The sequence below is a fragment of the Arachis ipaensis genome, chromosome B02 (assembly GCF_000816755.2).
Source record: "Arachis ipaensis cultivar K30076 chromosome B02, Araip1.1, whole genome shotgun sequence".
NCBI classification, from domain to species: Eukaryota; Viridiplantae; Streptophyta; class Magnoliopsida; order Fabales; family Fabaceae; genus Arachis; species Arachis ipaensis.
In genome coordinates this window covers 105,271,853-105,287,174 of record NC_029786.2, presented here as the reverse complement: position 1 = coordinate 105,287,174, position 15,322 = coordinate 105,271,853, and the positions used below count along the sequence as shown (strand labels likewise).

The 15,322-nt window shown below is 32.2% G+C and overlaps 1 protein-coding gene and 1 long non-coding RNA gene across 2 annotated transcripts; both read right to left on the bottom strand.

The window, feature by feature from the left end:
- On the bottom strand, window positions 8,423-8,856 carry LOC110268179. Its single transcript, XR_002356288.1, has 2 exons — window positions 8,726-8,856; window positions 8,423-8,563 (listed from the first exon to the last, which is right to left on the bottom strand). It is a non-coding gene; the product is annotated as an uncharacterized LOC110268179 (long non-coding RNA).
- Window positions 13,208-15,031, bottom strand: LOC107627985 (berberine bridge enzyme-like 17). The gene has a single exon (XM_016330790.2). It carries the CDS (start codon window positions 15,011-15,013, stop codon window positions 13,400-13,402), a length of 1,614 nt encoding a protein of 537 aa, XP_016186276.1. The 5' UTR covers window positions 15,014-15,031; the 3' UTR covers window positions 13,208-13,399.

The following is a 15,322-nucleotide window of genomic DNA, read 5'->3' as shown; positions in this document are numbered from 1 at the left end:
TTTTTGAGTAATTTTTTTTATCGAACATTTTCGTCTATCGCATTGTAGGTTTGTCCACAACTGCTCATAATCGTCGTCAAAGTTTTTTCAATTCCATTAATTTGGTATTCGTGTGGTTTTATATATACATTAAATTCGGGGCAAAATACATCAATAAATCATATATACATTAATATTATCTGAATGTTCTAAATTAAAAAATACAACGTTAAAGTTCTAAAGCATGTTTCTATATAAATCGAATCCAATGAATTTAAATTAGGTGAAAAATGTTATTAATAAAAATCGAATCAAGTGGATTCGAATTAAGTGCATGGTTAAAATACAAATAAATCGAATGAATTGGCTTCGATTTATATGTTTGTTTCGTCTCCCATAATTTGAATCTAATGGATTCCATTTGTATGGACTTTGGCTATAAAGTTTTTGTTTTGAAAAATAATTTATTAAATTAGTTTTTAAAAGGTATTTTTTTTTTGAAAAAAAGAGCTCAACACAATAAGATAGAGCAAACAGAACTAGTCAACAACAACCAACATAACTACAAACAACACGAATACGATCCCCAAGTCATCTTCAGCATAGCTATCAACAACCAAAGGGATCCACACTACTCCACTCTTTAGCATTAATGACGGTCATGTTGATAATTTCTTCAACGCCTTTGCTTGTATTCTGGAATATCCTTCTATTCCTTTCCAGTCAAATGTTCTAGAGAATCGCACAGAAGCACCTCAACATCTGCTTTTAAATTTCCTTACTCATCGGTTCTTCTGTCCAACTTAGAAAGTGCTTTTTCATTGAACCCGGACAAGTCCATTGTAGGCCAAAGCTGAAATCCAAGCACTCCACACCTGCCAAGCAAAAGTACAGCCTAGAAACAAGTGATGTATATGTTCCATATCATTATTACATAACACACATGCACAATCTTCCTGAGTGATAATACCAAACCGACTTAGCCTTTCCTTTGTATTCACTCGGCCTATCAGCACAAACCAAGCAAACAGCTCCACTCTTTGTGGAACCAAGCCTTTCCAAATAGTCCTAGTAAAACTGAAACTGGTTACCTCCCCTGGGAGCAATTTCTCCTGTATCACCTACACACATGAGTTAGTTGAAAAAATACCTTGCCTATCAAATTTTCACACCACTCTATCATCTCTGTTATGCACTAGATTTACAGGTCTCAGGGCTTCATGCAATTGACTCAAAAGTTCCAACTCCCATTGAAAGAGCTCTCTCCTCTATTGAAAGTTCCAAATCCACTCAATCCCATCCCAAAACCTACAGTTCCCTACAACAGATCTCCCTTGGTTTGAAACAGAGAAGAGTCTCGAAAACCGATCCTTTAAAGGTCCACCAACAAGCCAAAGATAATTTTTAAATAAACTTTGAATTCCATTAGATCCGAATTATGGGAGACGAAGTTAATCCATTCAATTTATTTGCATTTTAACCATGCACTTAATTCGAATCCACTTGATTCGATTTTCATTCAACAACGTTTTTTACCTAATTCGAATCCATTGAATTCAATTTACTATGTATTTTATTAAATCGAATTTAATCAATTCGATTTATATAGAAATGTGATTTGAAACTTTGACGTTATATTTTTTATTTAAAATATTTAGATAATATTAATGTGTATTTAGTTTGTTAAAGTATTTTTTTGGTGACTAATTTATTAAGGTATTTTGTCCTTAAATTCGTGTTTCAAAGAAAATAAGAAACACAGATACTCCATATGTTTCTTCTTCTTAAGCTATTTTAATAGTTACTTTAAACTATTTTCTTGCGATTTGTCCTTATCTATTTAAGTCAATATACATGTCATTGTTTATTGGACTATAAAGTTTATAATGAAAAATCTCTCTTTTGTACAAAAAGGATAATAAACAACTATTAAATTTATGCTCTAAAGAATTTAAATTTGAGTTAGAAATGTCATTAAAGTAATAAATTTTATACTTATTTTAATTTCACAAATTAAATAATAATTTAATCAGGACCAAATAGGGGATAATCCTAATTGGCATTTTTTCAATGTTAACTTTAAAATATATATAATTTAAAAATAAAAAATATCAATAATCTGATCAGTATAAATAGTAAATCAAATCAATTAGATTCGATTTACATGTATATGCTGTATGAATAGTAAATCGAATCAAGTTAATTCAATTTAATGTGTGCTTCCATTATGGTGTAAATCGAATCCACATTAAAAATATATAAATCGAATTTAATTGTTTTAATTTATATAAATTTGTCCATGTAATTTTGATCCTCAAATAAATTTGTTTGTGTAAAATGAACCAATATAATATGAGTATAATTAACATGTGTATTAAAAGGCACATATTAAAATTATTATTAATGAATATCACTACAAGAAACATGCTGAGTAGCGGCGATTTTTTGATAGATTTGCAACAATATTAAACCGCCGCAAAACAACATATCAGTCGTTACTTATGCATAATACAAGTTAATAAAACCATCATGTATGTTAAGCTGTACTTTCTCAATTGTTTGAAAATTGAGGAAAAAGCTAATGAAGTATAGATTAGGCATTCAAAGCAAAATCCTTTTGTTAACAATAAAAAACAGAAATGTACCCGGGAACAAAATTGTTGGCACAAACTTAAACTCCAATGTGATGTTTAAGACTCCTCTTGTATTTTTTGCTTCTTAAACTTCTTTATTTTCTGGGCAAAGTTTAAAGGTGATATTTTTTCATCGATAGCATCTTTCTTGAGTGTTGTTAGTTCTTCTTCACTTTCCCTCTTCTTTGCATTCATGTGCAATTTTTGAAGATAAGTAAAGCACAAATATATATATCTTCAAAAGTATACAAATAAGTTAGAAAATACAAACCTATTAGTATGGGATTGGAAATTAATTCAGAATCCAAATCCACATTAATTAAAAAAAATGGTAAGCATTTTCATCTAAAGAGCAAAGACTTACTTTTGAGGATTTTCATCTGATAGTTGTTGCCGTTCTTCTTGATTGAGAACCATTGAAAAAGAAAACATCCAGAAAATTAAAGTTATAATGCAGAGGCTGAAATTATGACCTTTTTATTTTTCAATGAAATATATTCCATTGAAAAATAAACTAATATAGCAGAATTTCAATATTTTTTTGTGAACATGAACATTCATCTAAAAAATCCTAAGCCACTTACATAGTAAAAAATACTTTGATTATAAGCATATTCTATAAGTCAAACTTTCTTACAACAAATGCCCAGAAAAATTCTTGCTATTTAAATCTTAATATTGAGTTTGTGAACATAAGTGTGAGTATGAATCATGTGCAAAGTTTTGCAACACAGAAACACATTTGAGTCAGCTAAAACGCAAAACAGAAACATAATGCTTTAGGGAGAAGATGATATGGATATTTGTGCCTGGAGCGAAAATACATGAAGGGTGTATAATATAAGAAATTAGACATCCTAGAAGAATAAAATCAGCATACCTAAAATTGAAATAAATTAATGCACCTCATTTTTAAGAAATCAGTATGATATAGATGAAGATGGGCATCAAGAAGAAAGTACATACTTCTCAATTTGTCTCATCAAGTGAATCCCTTCGCTGAATCCCCTATCAAGATGGTAAGCTGGTGCACTCCCATCCAAACAAACTGTAGAGTAATTTTTAGGGGAAAAAAATTACCAAAATTTATGCCATGAGTTGGCAATAAGAATAATAAGAACACATGTTAAAGGGAAAATTTTTGTTTGCCAAAATTGGATGAATTAATTTATGCCATCTTGCCAATCATAAAGGCGGAAATGTGTAACCTTATCAATTTGGAATAAATGTACAAATCAAAACCGAAATATAATGATGAAGGTAGTGATGAAGTATCTGTGTTTTGTTGGACATTCTTTCCAGCTTTAGCAGCAGGCAGAAGGACATTCTTGCGATAGGCCTTACCATTAACTTGAATAGCACCTTAGCCTCTTGTGATTTTTAGTAATGCAACAGGTGAACCTCCACGTTGTGTAGAATAACAACCATGATCAGTAATCTAAAATAGTAATTACCCAAAATGCATCATACAAATGACTCATTTTCTATAACCAAAATGCAAACTAGATAGATCGTTAGCAACTCAGCCGCCTGTTTAGAATTGCATAAAACAAAAAGTGGAACATCTACCTCTGAAGGTTGTGGTAGGCTTAGAGAAGGGGGTTAAATCTATGTCTTCCTTTTTAGTTGCTGTTATGACCCTTTTAAAATAAATTTGCAATTCTGATTCTGTTTGAACTCAGCAGCGGAAATTTATGAGACAATTTATTTTTGTCTCATGAATATCAGAAAACAGAACTCAGCAGAGAAGAGAAAAACTAACATCAGCATGTATCCTGGTTCGGTTGCCTTGTACTATGCAACCTACATCCAGTCTTCTCCACAACTATGGAAGAATTTCACTATAGTTAACAGTATTACATACACCAATTTCACAGGATTGACCCAATCCTTTCACACTCAAGTTCTAACCTAACTTGACATTGGCTATGCTAATACCTAACTATTCCTCTTAGTGCTAACCCAACTAAGAAAGGGATACCTTACAGGTACAAGATACAAGACACTTAATCAACCTAAAGAAATAAGAAAATAACTCTAGGCTTTTCTCTCAAGTATATCTCTCAGCCTTTTTCCACTCATGGCTTTTTCTTAAACTTTCTCACAATGCCTTTTCTCACAAGAAATTACAGAAAGATAAACTTAGAAAAGTACATTACAATCAGTAAAACATGAAGGAGATTGACTTCATCAGCAGCCTCTTTGCTATGTGCAAAACCAGATTTGCAAACCTCAGATACAGTTCTTCAGTATTGGCCGAATGCTTCTTTGAAAGAAAGTATTATCCAAGTAGAGGAACTTCTTTGCAGAACACAACTCTCAAACTCTGGTTTTCTCTCCTTGCTTCTGAATGAGCAGAAGGTCTTCTTTTATCTCCTTGCATGTTGTTTGGTTCTTCTTCCAAGGTCAACACCTTGAGCCTTGAGCTTCACCAACCACAGATTCACCTTTTTCACATTAAACCTTAGAGTAGAAACTTTGCTTCTGACTTCTTCATCTTGACCGAAAGCCATAAAGCAGTAACCATAGAAATCTTCTCATGGTCAACTTGATCTTAGCCATTGAAAACCAACTTGGTCCCCAAGTCATGTTTAAGACCGTAGATACATAGCAGAGAAGAATAGAAATCCTCTTTCCTTTGTATCTCATTTCGGATAGAGTAGAGAGTTGGGAAGAAGAGATGAGACCGAGTTGCATGTAAGAGAAAATGATTTACCTATAACCTAAGCTTGATTTGGTTTGGATTTTCAGATTTGATTTCTGAGTTTCAAGTTTAATCCTTCTCTCTCTTGCTTCTTTGGTGACTAGCTTGGTGAAGAAGCTCTCTCTCTTTCTCTTTCTTACTTTTCTGAAGCTTTGATTTGACTTGATTAGAGAGGAGAGGAACGTTGCTTCTAGTAAGGCAAGATAGAGGGAATTGAAAATCAATTCGGGCTTGGATCGGGTTCTTCTCAAGCTTTCTCACAATGCCTTTTCTCACAAGAAATTACAGAAAGATAAACTTAGAAAAGTACATTACAATCAGTAAAACATGAAGGAGATTGACTTCATCAGCAGCCTCTTTGCTATGTGCAAAACCATATTCGCAAACCTCAGATACAGTTCTTCAGTATTGGCCGAATGCTTCTTTGAAAGAAAGTATTATCCAAGTAGAGGAACTTCTTTGCAGAACACAACTCTCAAACTCTGGTTTTCTCTCCTTGCTTCTGAATGAGCAGAAGGTCTTCTTTTATCTCCTTGCATGTTGTTTGGTTCTTCTTCCAAGGTCAACACCTTGAGCCTTGAGCTTCACCAACCCACAGAATCACTTTTTCTCATTACACCTTAGAGTAGAAACTTTGCTTTTGACTTCTTCATCTTGACCGAAAGCCATAAAGCAGTAACCATAGAAATCTTCTCATGGTCAACTTGATCTTAGCCATTGAAAACCAACTTGGTCCCCAAGTCATGTTTAAGACAGTGGATACATAGCAGAGAAGAACAGAAATCTTCTTTCCCTTGTATCCCATTTCGGATAGAGCAGAGAGTTGGGAAGAAGAGATGAAGCCGAGTTGCATGTATGAGGAAATGATTTACCTTTAAACTAAGCTTGATTGGGTTTGAACTGGGTGATTTGATATCTGCCTTTCAAACTTAATCCTTCTCTCTCTTGCTTCTTTGGTGACTAGCTTGGTGAAGAAGCTCTCTCTCTTTCTCTTTCTTACTTTTCTGAAACTCTGATTTGACTAGGACAAAAGAGAGATGAACGTTGCTTTTGGTTAAGCAAAAGAGAGGGATTTGTTTTTCTGAAACCAGATCGGGCTTGGATCGGGTATTGATATGCTTGGCCCGATTTGATTTCTTTGGCTTCTTTCTTTGCTTTTTCTTGGGCTCTTAATTTTGCTTTCAGCCCAACATTTTGTTGATTGCTTTTTATTCCATTTGGGCCAAAGAAAAGTCAAAGATAGAAGCCAAAGCACCAATGATATAAAAAGTCAGCAGCATTTCGCAGTTACTTAGCAAAGCATCAGTCAATCAATCCAAACAAATTGAAATTCAAACTCAAGAAGCTCTTAACAGTATGTCTAACTATGTATAAACTAACACTAATTCTAATCAGAAAATCCTAATTCTAACCTAAACTCAACTAACTGCAGCAAATAATTCTAAACAAATCAAATTAACACTAGAATCAACATATAACTAATCCTAAATTAACTAAAATAGAGAAGAAAAGTTGATATGAGAACCTGAGTCGAATTAATACTAGAGTTGCTCTGTTCTGATTCTACGACTGGGAATGAGAGAGGCATGGGCGAGCTAGAGAGCCACAGGCCCACAGTGCGAGGTTGTAAAGAGGGGAAGAATATGGTCGCAGCGGCGCTGGATGGTAGCCGGCGGCAAGACAGAGAAGGCAGGAGACAGGAGAAGAGAAAGAGAGAAAGGGTTTTCGCGGTGGTTGTTCAACGAAAAAGGTGGTGGTGGTTATGTGGTTCTGACGGAGACGCTGGGGGGTGATGATCGATGGTGGTGCTGCGTGGGGGTCAAAGAGAAGCTAGGGCTGGAAAAGGGGGAGGCATTCAGACTTCAGCGAGTGACGGGACACTTAGAACTGGCTCTCGTCTTGGTTTGATTTGCAGCCGTTGAAAAGCTAACCGCCGTTATCTTGGATCTTTTTGTAGCAGAGCCCAAATCGCTATCCTATTGGCCGTTATCTTGCCAATTTATTGCGATTTGATAAACAGCCGCTAATTAGCCGTCGCTATCATTCGTGTTTGTTTCTGAATAAATTTTTAATTTATTTTAGATAAATATAAAATAAATGTATCATGAAACGCCGGAAGATAGGGCGCGGCAAAACGGATAGCGGCGGTTTTAGTCAACCGCTGGAATAACCGCCGCAAAATGTGAATGGATTTTGCGGTGGTTCTAAACCGCCGCCAAATTTCAGTATTTTCGTTCATAGTTATTGGAATCGGACCGGACCGTCCGGTGGTCCAATTAAACCCGCGCCGGACTATCCAGTGGTCCAATTAAACCCACGCTTCCACCAATAGACCCACAACGTGTGGATCAACTATGTAAAGCCTTCCACAAATGAAGAAGGCAGGGCTCGAACATTGAACCTGGAAGAAAGAAAAGCTTTAACAATGTCATGCTGCCACCAAGCCAAGTGACTCTTCGATATATAGCGCTAATAATTATGTATATCATACGAACATATTTGATTGCAACACAATTTTTTGTTGTATACTTTATATATGATCATAGTTATAAAAGGTACCTTATATATTGGGCAAAATGCACAATTAAACTAATTGAACGACCAAATTACACAATTCTACCAAATTGAAAAACATTACCAGGATATCCCAAAAGCACATTCTTATGTAATTCGAATCAGTCCCATTCGAATGAGACAAACCAACACTAATTCGAATTAGTCCTATTCGAATTAGTAGTGATGCTTGTAATTCAAATTTGTCAAATTCAAATTATGCTTGCATGTAATCTTAGGGGAGTTCAACTTAGGGTGATTCAAATTATGCATGCTAGGACGTCCCTAGTAATTCAAATCGGTCTATTTCAAATTAATTTTAGACCATAGTAGATCGAATTAAAAATAATATAAAACTTCATCAAATATATATATAGTCTCATGTAAAATTTCTAAGATATGAACTTCATAAAAATATTTTTTTTCAATTATAATAAATTAATTATTCTAATCAAATCAAAGTTCTTCAACAATAGTTTTATAAATGTAATTAGAAACTCAGAATAGCATAAACAAAAAAAAAATTAACGGTTATAAATGTAAAGCCTACTCACAAATTGGTCCCAAGGGACCGAAGAAACCAAACCAGAGTGCCAAGGAAGGTTGAAGTAGAACGGAATGAAAGAGCACGAAATTTGGACCGAGGTAGTAGCAACAACTTCGATTTCTCACTGCAGCAACCTCAACAACAGCCCTATTATCAATAACATAGAGCAACCACAATAACAATGGCAGCGAATCTAATAGCCTACGGTGGCTTAAAACTAAGCAAAGACAAAAGGGACACCAAACATGATAGGACAGAGTCAATAATAGAGCTTTATGGCAAGACAAGGTAGAACAAGTTTAGTCTTACCAAAGGAAATAAGAGGATGGAGCATCAGCAGCTCCGGTGACCCCCGACAGGCAAGGACAGAACAGGCAGAAGCAAAGCTGAGCTAGGACAAACTTGCAGAGGTTCCAACAGCGGCTTCCGGCGACGTCAGCACGATCCCCAGTGACCAGAGGCACGGTGGTGCAGCTTGCGACAACGGCGGAGGTGTACCAGCTCCCTTTCCTTGCGAGACTCTCCTCTCTCTAACCATTGTGTTTCTCTCTCTCTAAGAGCTCCTCTCTCTCTCTTCGAAGCCCCATACCTGCAGCCGCGACAGCAACAACGAAGCTCCCCTTCCAGCGGCAGGGACGGTCTCTAGGGACAGCACCTCCTCTATCGCGCCTCTTCCTTTCTCCTTCCCCCATTTCCTGTTTCGAACTCCTTCTCCCTCTCCCTACCTGATCCGCGGCAACGACGGCGACGTCCAGCCTCATAATATAAATTTAGATTTTTTTCTAAAAAATAATATAAATACTAGATATACAGTTTTTAATTGCTTTTTTCGGACCAGTTTTTAGTAAGTAATTATTATACAAATCTTTCTGGGAATTTCAGAAAGTATCATTAATTAGCGTCTTTTGACAATCCAAAATTCCAAACAAACACTATATAACATTTTTTCTTGTCTAAAATATTAAATGTCTTAAATGGATTGAAAAAAAAGTTTCAAAATCTTATATAACTAGTATTTTTATCCGTAATACTACTATAGAAATATAAATTTTTTAAAATTATATCAATCATGATATTATAGATTATGCCATAAAATTTATAACATTTGTCAAATTACTAATATAAAATATAAATTATAAATTATATATATATAATGAGAAGGAGAGAGAGAGAAATAGAAAAAAAGAGGGAGGTAGATAAGAAAATATAAGAAGAATGTTTACTAATTTTTTAGAAAAATATTTTCTCTAAATTTTAATAAGAGAGTGTCATGTGACACATTTTAGTTATTAAATTAGTTAGTAATATATAAATATAATATAGCTACATTTTAATTTAATTTAATTTGAATGCAATTAGAGAATGTCATGTATATTTTGATTGTCAAATTTGTAATTAGTCATTGATAATGATATATAAGAAAGATAGAGTAAGTGAAGGAATAAGAGAGATAGAGAAAGAAAAAAAGAAGAGAGGAGAGCTCTTAATTTTAGTTAGAACAAGTGTAATAGCCCGTGCCATACACGTGATAAGATTGAAATTATAATTTTAAATTTTTTTGTTAAGATTAATTTGAATTATAATAATTTGATTAATAAAAATGTAACATATTATGTATTGTTTGTTTTTTCTTAATCTAATATTAAATGTATTAACTCTAAAATAGTTATTAATTAGTTTTAGTAATTTACTTTTTTTAATAAATCAAACATATATACTCAATGTGACCATAAATAACCTAGTAATACTTAGACCCACCAACAAATTTTTATATGTTGTTTTATTGTCAAGTAAGAACATATCAAAATCAGCTCAAAATAAATAATAAATTATTAGAGAATCCTAATGCACAAAATTCTCTAATAAACAATAAACAATTTAAACCCACTAAAAAATAACTCAATACTTTTCTTTGATACCTGCAAAATATATACCTAAAATAATATTATATCAATGTTAGTATACAGTTTTACAATTATCGACCGTATTTACTATACGTGATTCCTTCTTAAAAGTTATTCTACATACGTATGTAGTCGAAAGATAAATTACTGGACTTTATTTTATTTTTTTAAATTACTATAATTATGCATTATTCATTAAATGCTACTTGTAATATAATTGTAATATTGTAATATAATTATAATAAAGATATTTTTCTAAAATAAATTTAGAAGAGAAAATAGTGATTTCATTTTAGAGGAAAAATGAATTCATGAGGAATTGACACTTCACTTTTATTAGTCGGAGGAAAAATCCAATTTTAATATATTTTTCTCTAATCATATATCCACTGTTTTCTTTCCTTCGTTTCAGCATTTTGAACTTGAGTTTAAGTTATCGTAATTCTCACTTCTCAGTCATTCTATTAGATGTAGTTGATAAATATTGAAATTCTTTGATTAATATAGGAGAAAAATATATTATTATATGATAGAATTAATATGAGTATATTTTGTTATTAAATACACAAAGTTAATGTAAAATAAAATTACACATAAAAAAGCAAATAAAATAAAATTAAAATAGCAAAATCGATAAAAAGATTATTTTTACAATTTTATTTTGTCATTTTTATGTGTAGAAAATTAGAAAATAATAAACTTTTGACTAAATTAATTTTATATTTGTTGTATTCAAATTAAATAAGTAATAAATTATATTATTTTAATTTATTCCTTAAATTTATATATCATAAAAATCAAATCAATATACATAATTTTAAATTGTGTGATACTTAAATATCTAATCAAATCAATTAGTTGATATAATTAATGCATCATAATGAATTGTATTTAATGAATTAAACAAAATAAATTAAGAAACATTCTCAAAAACATGTTACGTTGACTCTATCATTAAATGTAAAAAAATCAATTTTTATATAATAGAATCGATAATATAATAGACGGCGAGAAAGAGAAAGATAAACATTTTAAATCCTATGTTGTTTCATTTGGATGTTGTAATATGGATATTACATTATTTTACTTATTCTACCCGATGGACCTTTTTGCAATTTTATTTCAGTATCAATAGAATTTCACTACCTTTTAGTAATAAATTAAAATTCAAAATAAAACTAAAAAAAAAGTAAAGAATATAAAATTATTGATTGAAATTTTATTTTATTTTTTATCATTATAACAGGTATTTTTATTTAATATACCAACACCGTACAAAATTAATCATAAAAAAAGTATAAAATATAAATAAATATACTTAATTATTCAGATTTAGATTTTAGAAGAATAAACGTATAAGTAACAAATAATCTATTTTATCATGCATATTATAAATTAATGAATTAAACTAACTGATATAATGAATTATAATTAATTAATTGGTATAAATTATAATAAATTATATGATATTTAAAAATAAAATAAAATAAATAAGAAGAAAATAAAAAGAGATAAAAGACTACAATAAAATAAATTGAGTGTGAGAGTTTTATTTTTATTTTTTACAAATTTTATATCACATCCGTTTCAATAATAATAAATAAAAATACATCAATTTGATATCTAAGAGAAAATGATGAGATAAAATCATAACACAGTTCTAAAACAAAATCTTAAATTAAACCATAATATCATTGCACAACACAAATTGAAAGTAATTTCACACTATAATATACCACACAAATAAGTAAATGACTTAAGTTTAATTACGGAATTTTTTTTATTTATGCATACATGATAACATCATGGTCTATAAATGCTTCATGAATAACGTATCATATATTACTCTGAATGATGAGCACGAGAGTTGAAGAGTGTGTAGTGGTTTGCGTCCACGATAGTTGCCTTCTTGCGACGACGCCTCATAGAAAGAAAAAAATTGTTGTAAAAGCTATCTAATAAAAGAGTAATTGATAAATAAATGATATTTTCTTTTAGCATATATGGTCTTTTATAGTGGTAAAATAAAAATAGAAGGAATAAAATTTTAGAAAAAAAAAAACAGAGATATAACCTTTAACTAAATAAATTTATTAATTAAATAATGTTACAATAATATTTTATTTTTATTAAGTTAATTTAATATATAATTTTATCTTATATTTTTAGATACAAATTAGAGTCTAATTTTAATTATTGATAGTATAAAATATTTTATATAATTGTTTAATTATGTCTATTTTTTTGGATTGTCATTTAGGTGAATGCAATCAATATAAAAGATAGTTATTTTTTATGATATGATATTACGTCGTTGAATATTTGTGTAAAACTACTTTACACTAATAGTGTATCAAAATTATAAATTGTACCTTAAAAGGATCAACTTTGATGAAAAACGAAGAATACATTCTTATTCTATGAAGTAGTAAAAGAAAAATAATAAATATAAAATTATGAAGATATGTTCTTAAGTTAGTATAATTATGTATTATTCATTAAATATTAATTATAATATAATTATAATAAAGATATTTTTTATAAAATAATTTAGAATAGAGAATAGAAAAGTTCATTTTGGAGGAAAAACGGAGTCATGAGAGCTCGACACCTCACCTTCATTAATTGGAGGAAAATCCAATTTTAGTATATTATAAGTAGATGAAAAAGTGACATATGACAAATTTTTGTTGTAAAATTAGTAATATATAATAGAACAATAGATATAATAGGTGAGCACCATATATTTTTGTATATTTTATGTGTTTTAATTTGTGTATGTTATATCGAAATAATTGATCAACAGAATAATCAAAATTTTCACATCACAATAATCAAAATTTTAATAAAAAAAAAATCGGCAACCATTGTAATTTTATAATTCTATTCATATCACAATTATAAATATAAATTTAATTATCATCACTTTTAATATATTTCTACTTTTTCAAGAAAGATCATGATGGAAAAAATTTATTATATCCATGACTAGAAAAGCAAATGACTTGAGACAGGCCCTGTTGATCAATGGAGCAGCGGTGGTATACTCTGAGGTGGTAAAATATCAATTCAAATTTAGTTAATATTTGTGAGGTGGTATACTCTGTTCATATCTAAAGAAGTTCTCAGGGTCAACTTTGGTTTTGACCTGCACCAGTTTATCAAAATTCTCTCTAAAAAACTTGGCTCCATAAATTCGAGCGGCGTCAACATTGGTTGTTCCATTGCTTGGATTGGCTCCAATATCTCTGTCCCTGTAGTTAAGGTAAGCCTGTCTTGGCGATTTCGAAACAAAAGGAGTCATAATCTTATACATGGACCTTAAAATATTCAAGTTATGATTAATGGCATCCTCTCCATCTTGATACCAAGTTAACATGTACTGAATCTGGAACAAGTTCCCTGATCTATGAGGAAACGGAGTAGCCGAAGCTGGAATGTCCCACATTCTTCCACCATAGGGGTTCCATTCCATGATCATTACCTCACTCTCGATGAACTTTTTCCATACAGATTGCAAACCCTCTTTTGAAATAACTTTCTGCACATAATCTGATTTGGCCTTAAAATAGGAGTCAGCAGGTCTTGATGATTCGTATAGCAACGCTTCTGCTACTGTTCCGATTGGATATTCTGCAAAGAAAAGAGTGCTGTTGACCCAAGGCAATTCAAAGCAATCACTTTTGGTTAATCCCAGTTCTGGAAAACTTTTTTTCATCAAACTCAGAAGTCTATCGACTCGTCCCAGGAACTCGCAGACGAAGGAAACTCGAACCGTCTTTTGACGCACCTCGATCTGGAGTCTGATGAAAATATCCCTGTGGAGCTTCGGTGCAACATGTTGCCACTTGTAAACAAGATCCGAGCCGCCTTGTTCCAAGGTCCTGTTCAACCTGAACACCGTCACCACAGGAGGAACTTCCACCAGCTTCATCGTCCACGAGACAATCACACCGAAACTGGCACCTCCACCTCCTCTTATGGCCCAGAACAGATCCTCCCCCATTGATTTTCTGTCAAGGATATTACCATTTACATCCACGATTTTTGCATCAATTATATTGTCTACGGCGAGGCCGTATTTTCTCATGAGGATGCCATAGCCACCGCCGCCGAAGTGGCCGCCGGTGCCGACGGACGGACAGATTCCGCCAGGAACGCCGTGAACGTTGCTGTTCTGCGCGACTTTGTAATAAAGCTGGCCAAGTGATGCGCCGGCTTCAACCAAAGCGGTGGCATTTTGAATGTTGACGTGAATGGATTTAAAAGTGTACATGTCGAGAAGAACGAAGGGAACATCTGATACGTAGGAGTAGCCTTCGTAGTCATGGCCGCCGCTTCGGATTCTGAGCTGAAAGTTGCTGGCTTTGGAGCATACAACCGCCGCCTGAATGTGCGATTCGTGAAAAGGGGTTATGATGGCGATGGGTTTGGGCGTGTATGGTCTGTTGAACCTCTTGTTGCGGGTGTGGAGGCTGAGGATGTCGGAAAAGGATGAGTTGTCTCTGGTGTATAGCGCTCCGGTCACGCTAACAGGAGCTGATGGATTTTTCCATCTCTTGTTTGAGAGGCAAGTGTGAAAGTAAGCATCTGAGTTTGCATGTAAAACGGAAGATTGAAGAAGAAGAACAATGGTGGGTGCTAGCAGAGTTGAAAGGAGAAGAAACGACAAGGATGATGATGATGTCACCATTGTTGTTATGAAATGAAAGTGGTGTTTGTTACTTGCTGCATTGTTAGCGTTGCATTCAGTATATATAACACACAAAATAAATTTAAAAATGTTAAGGGTATATTAAAATTATGGTGTTTGCTACTCTCTGACCATAAATTCATAGATACGTTTAAAATATGGACAAATAATAATAATTCACGTGGAATTTATTTTCCACATCAATATTTAATTTTTATTTTTTTAAATATATATTATATCACCACTTTTACTAATACACCCTTTAATTAAATAAAAATAAAAAATATTTTTTATTTAATTTTATAAAAA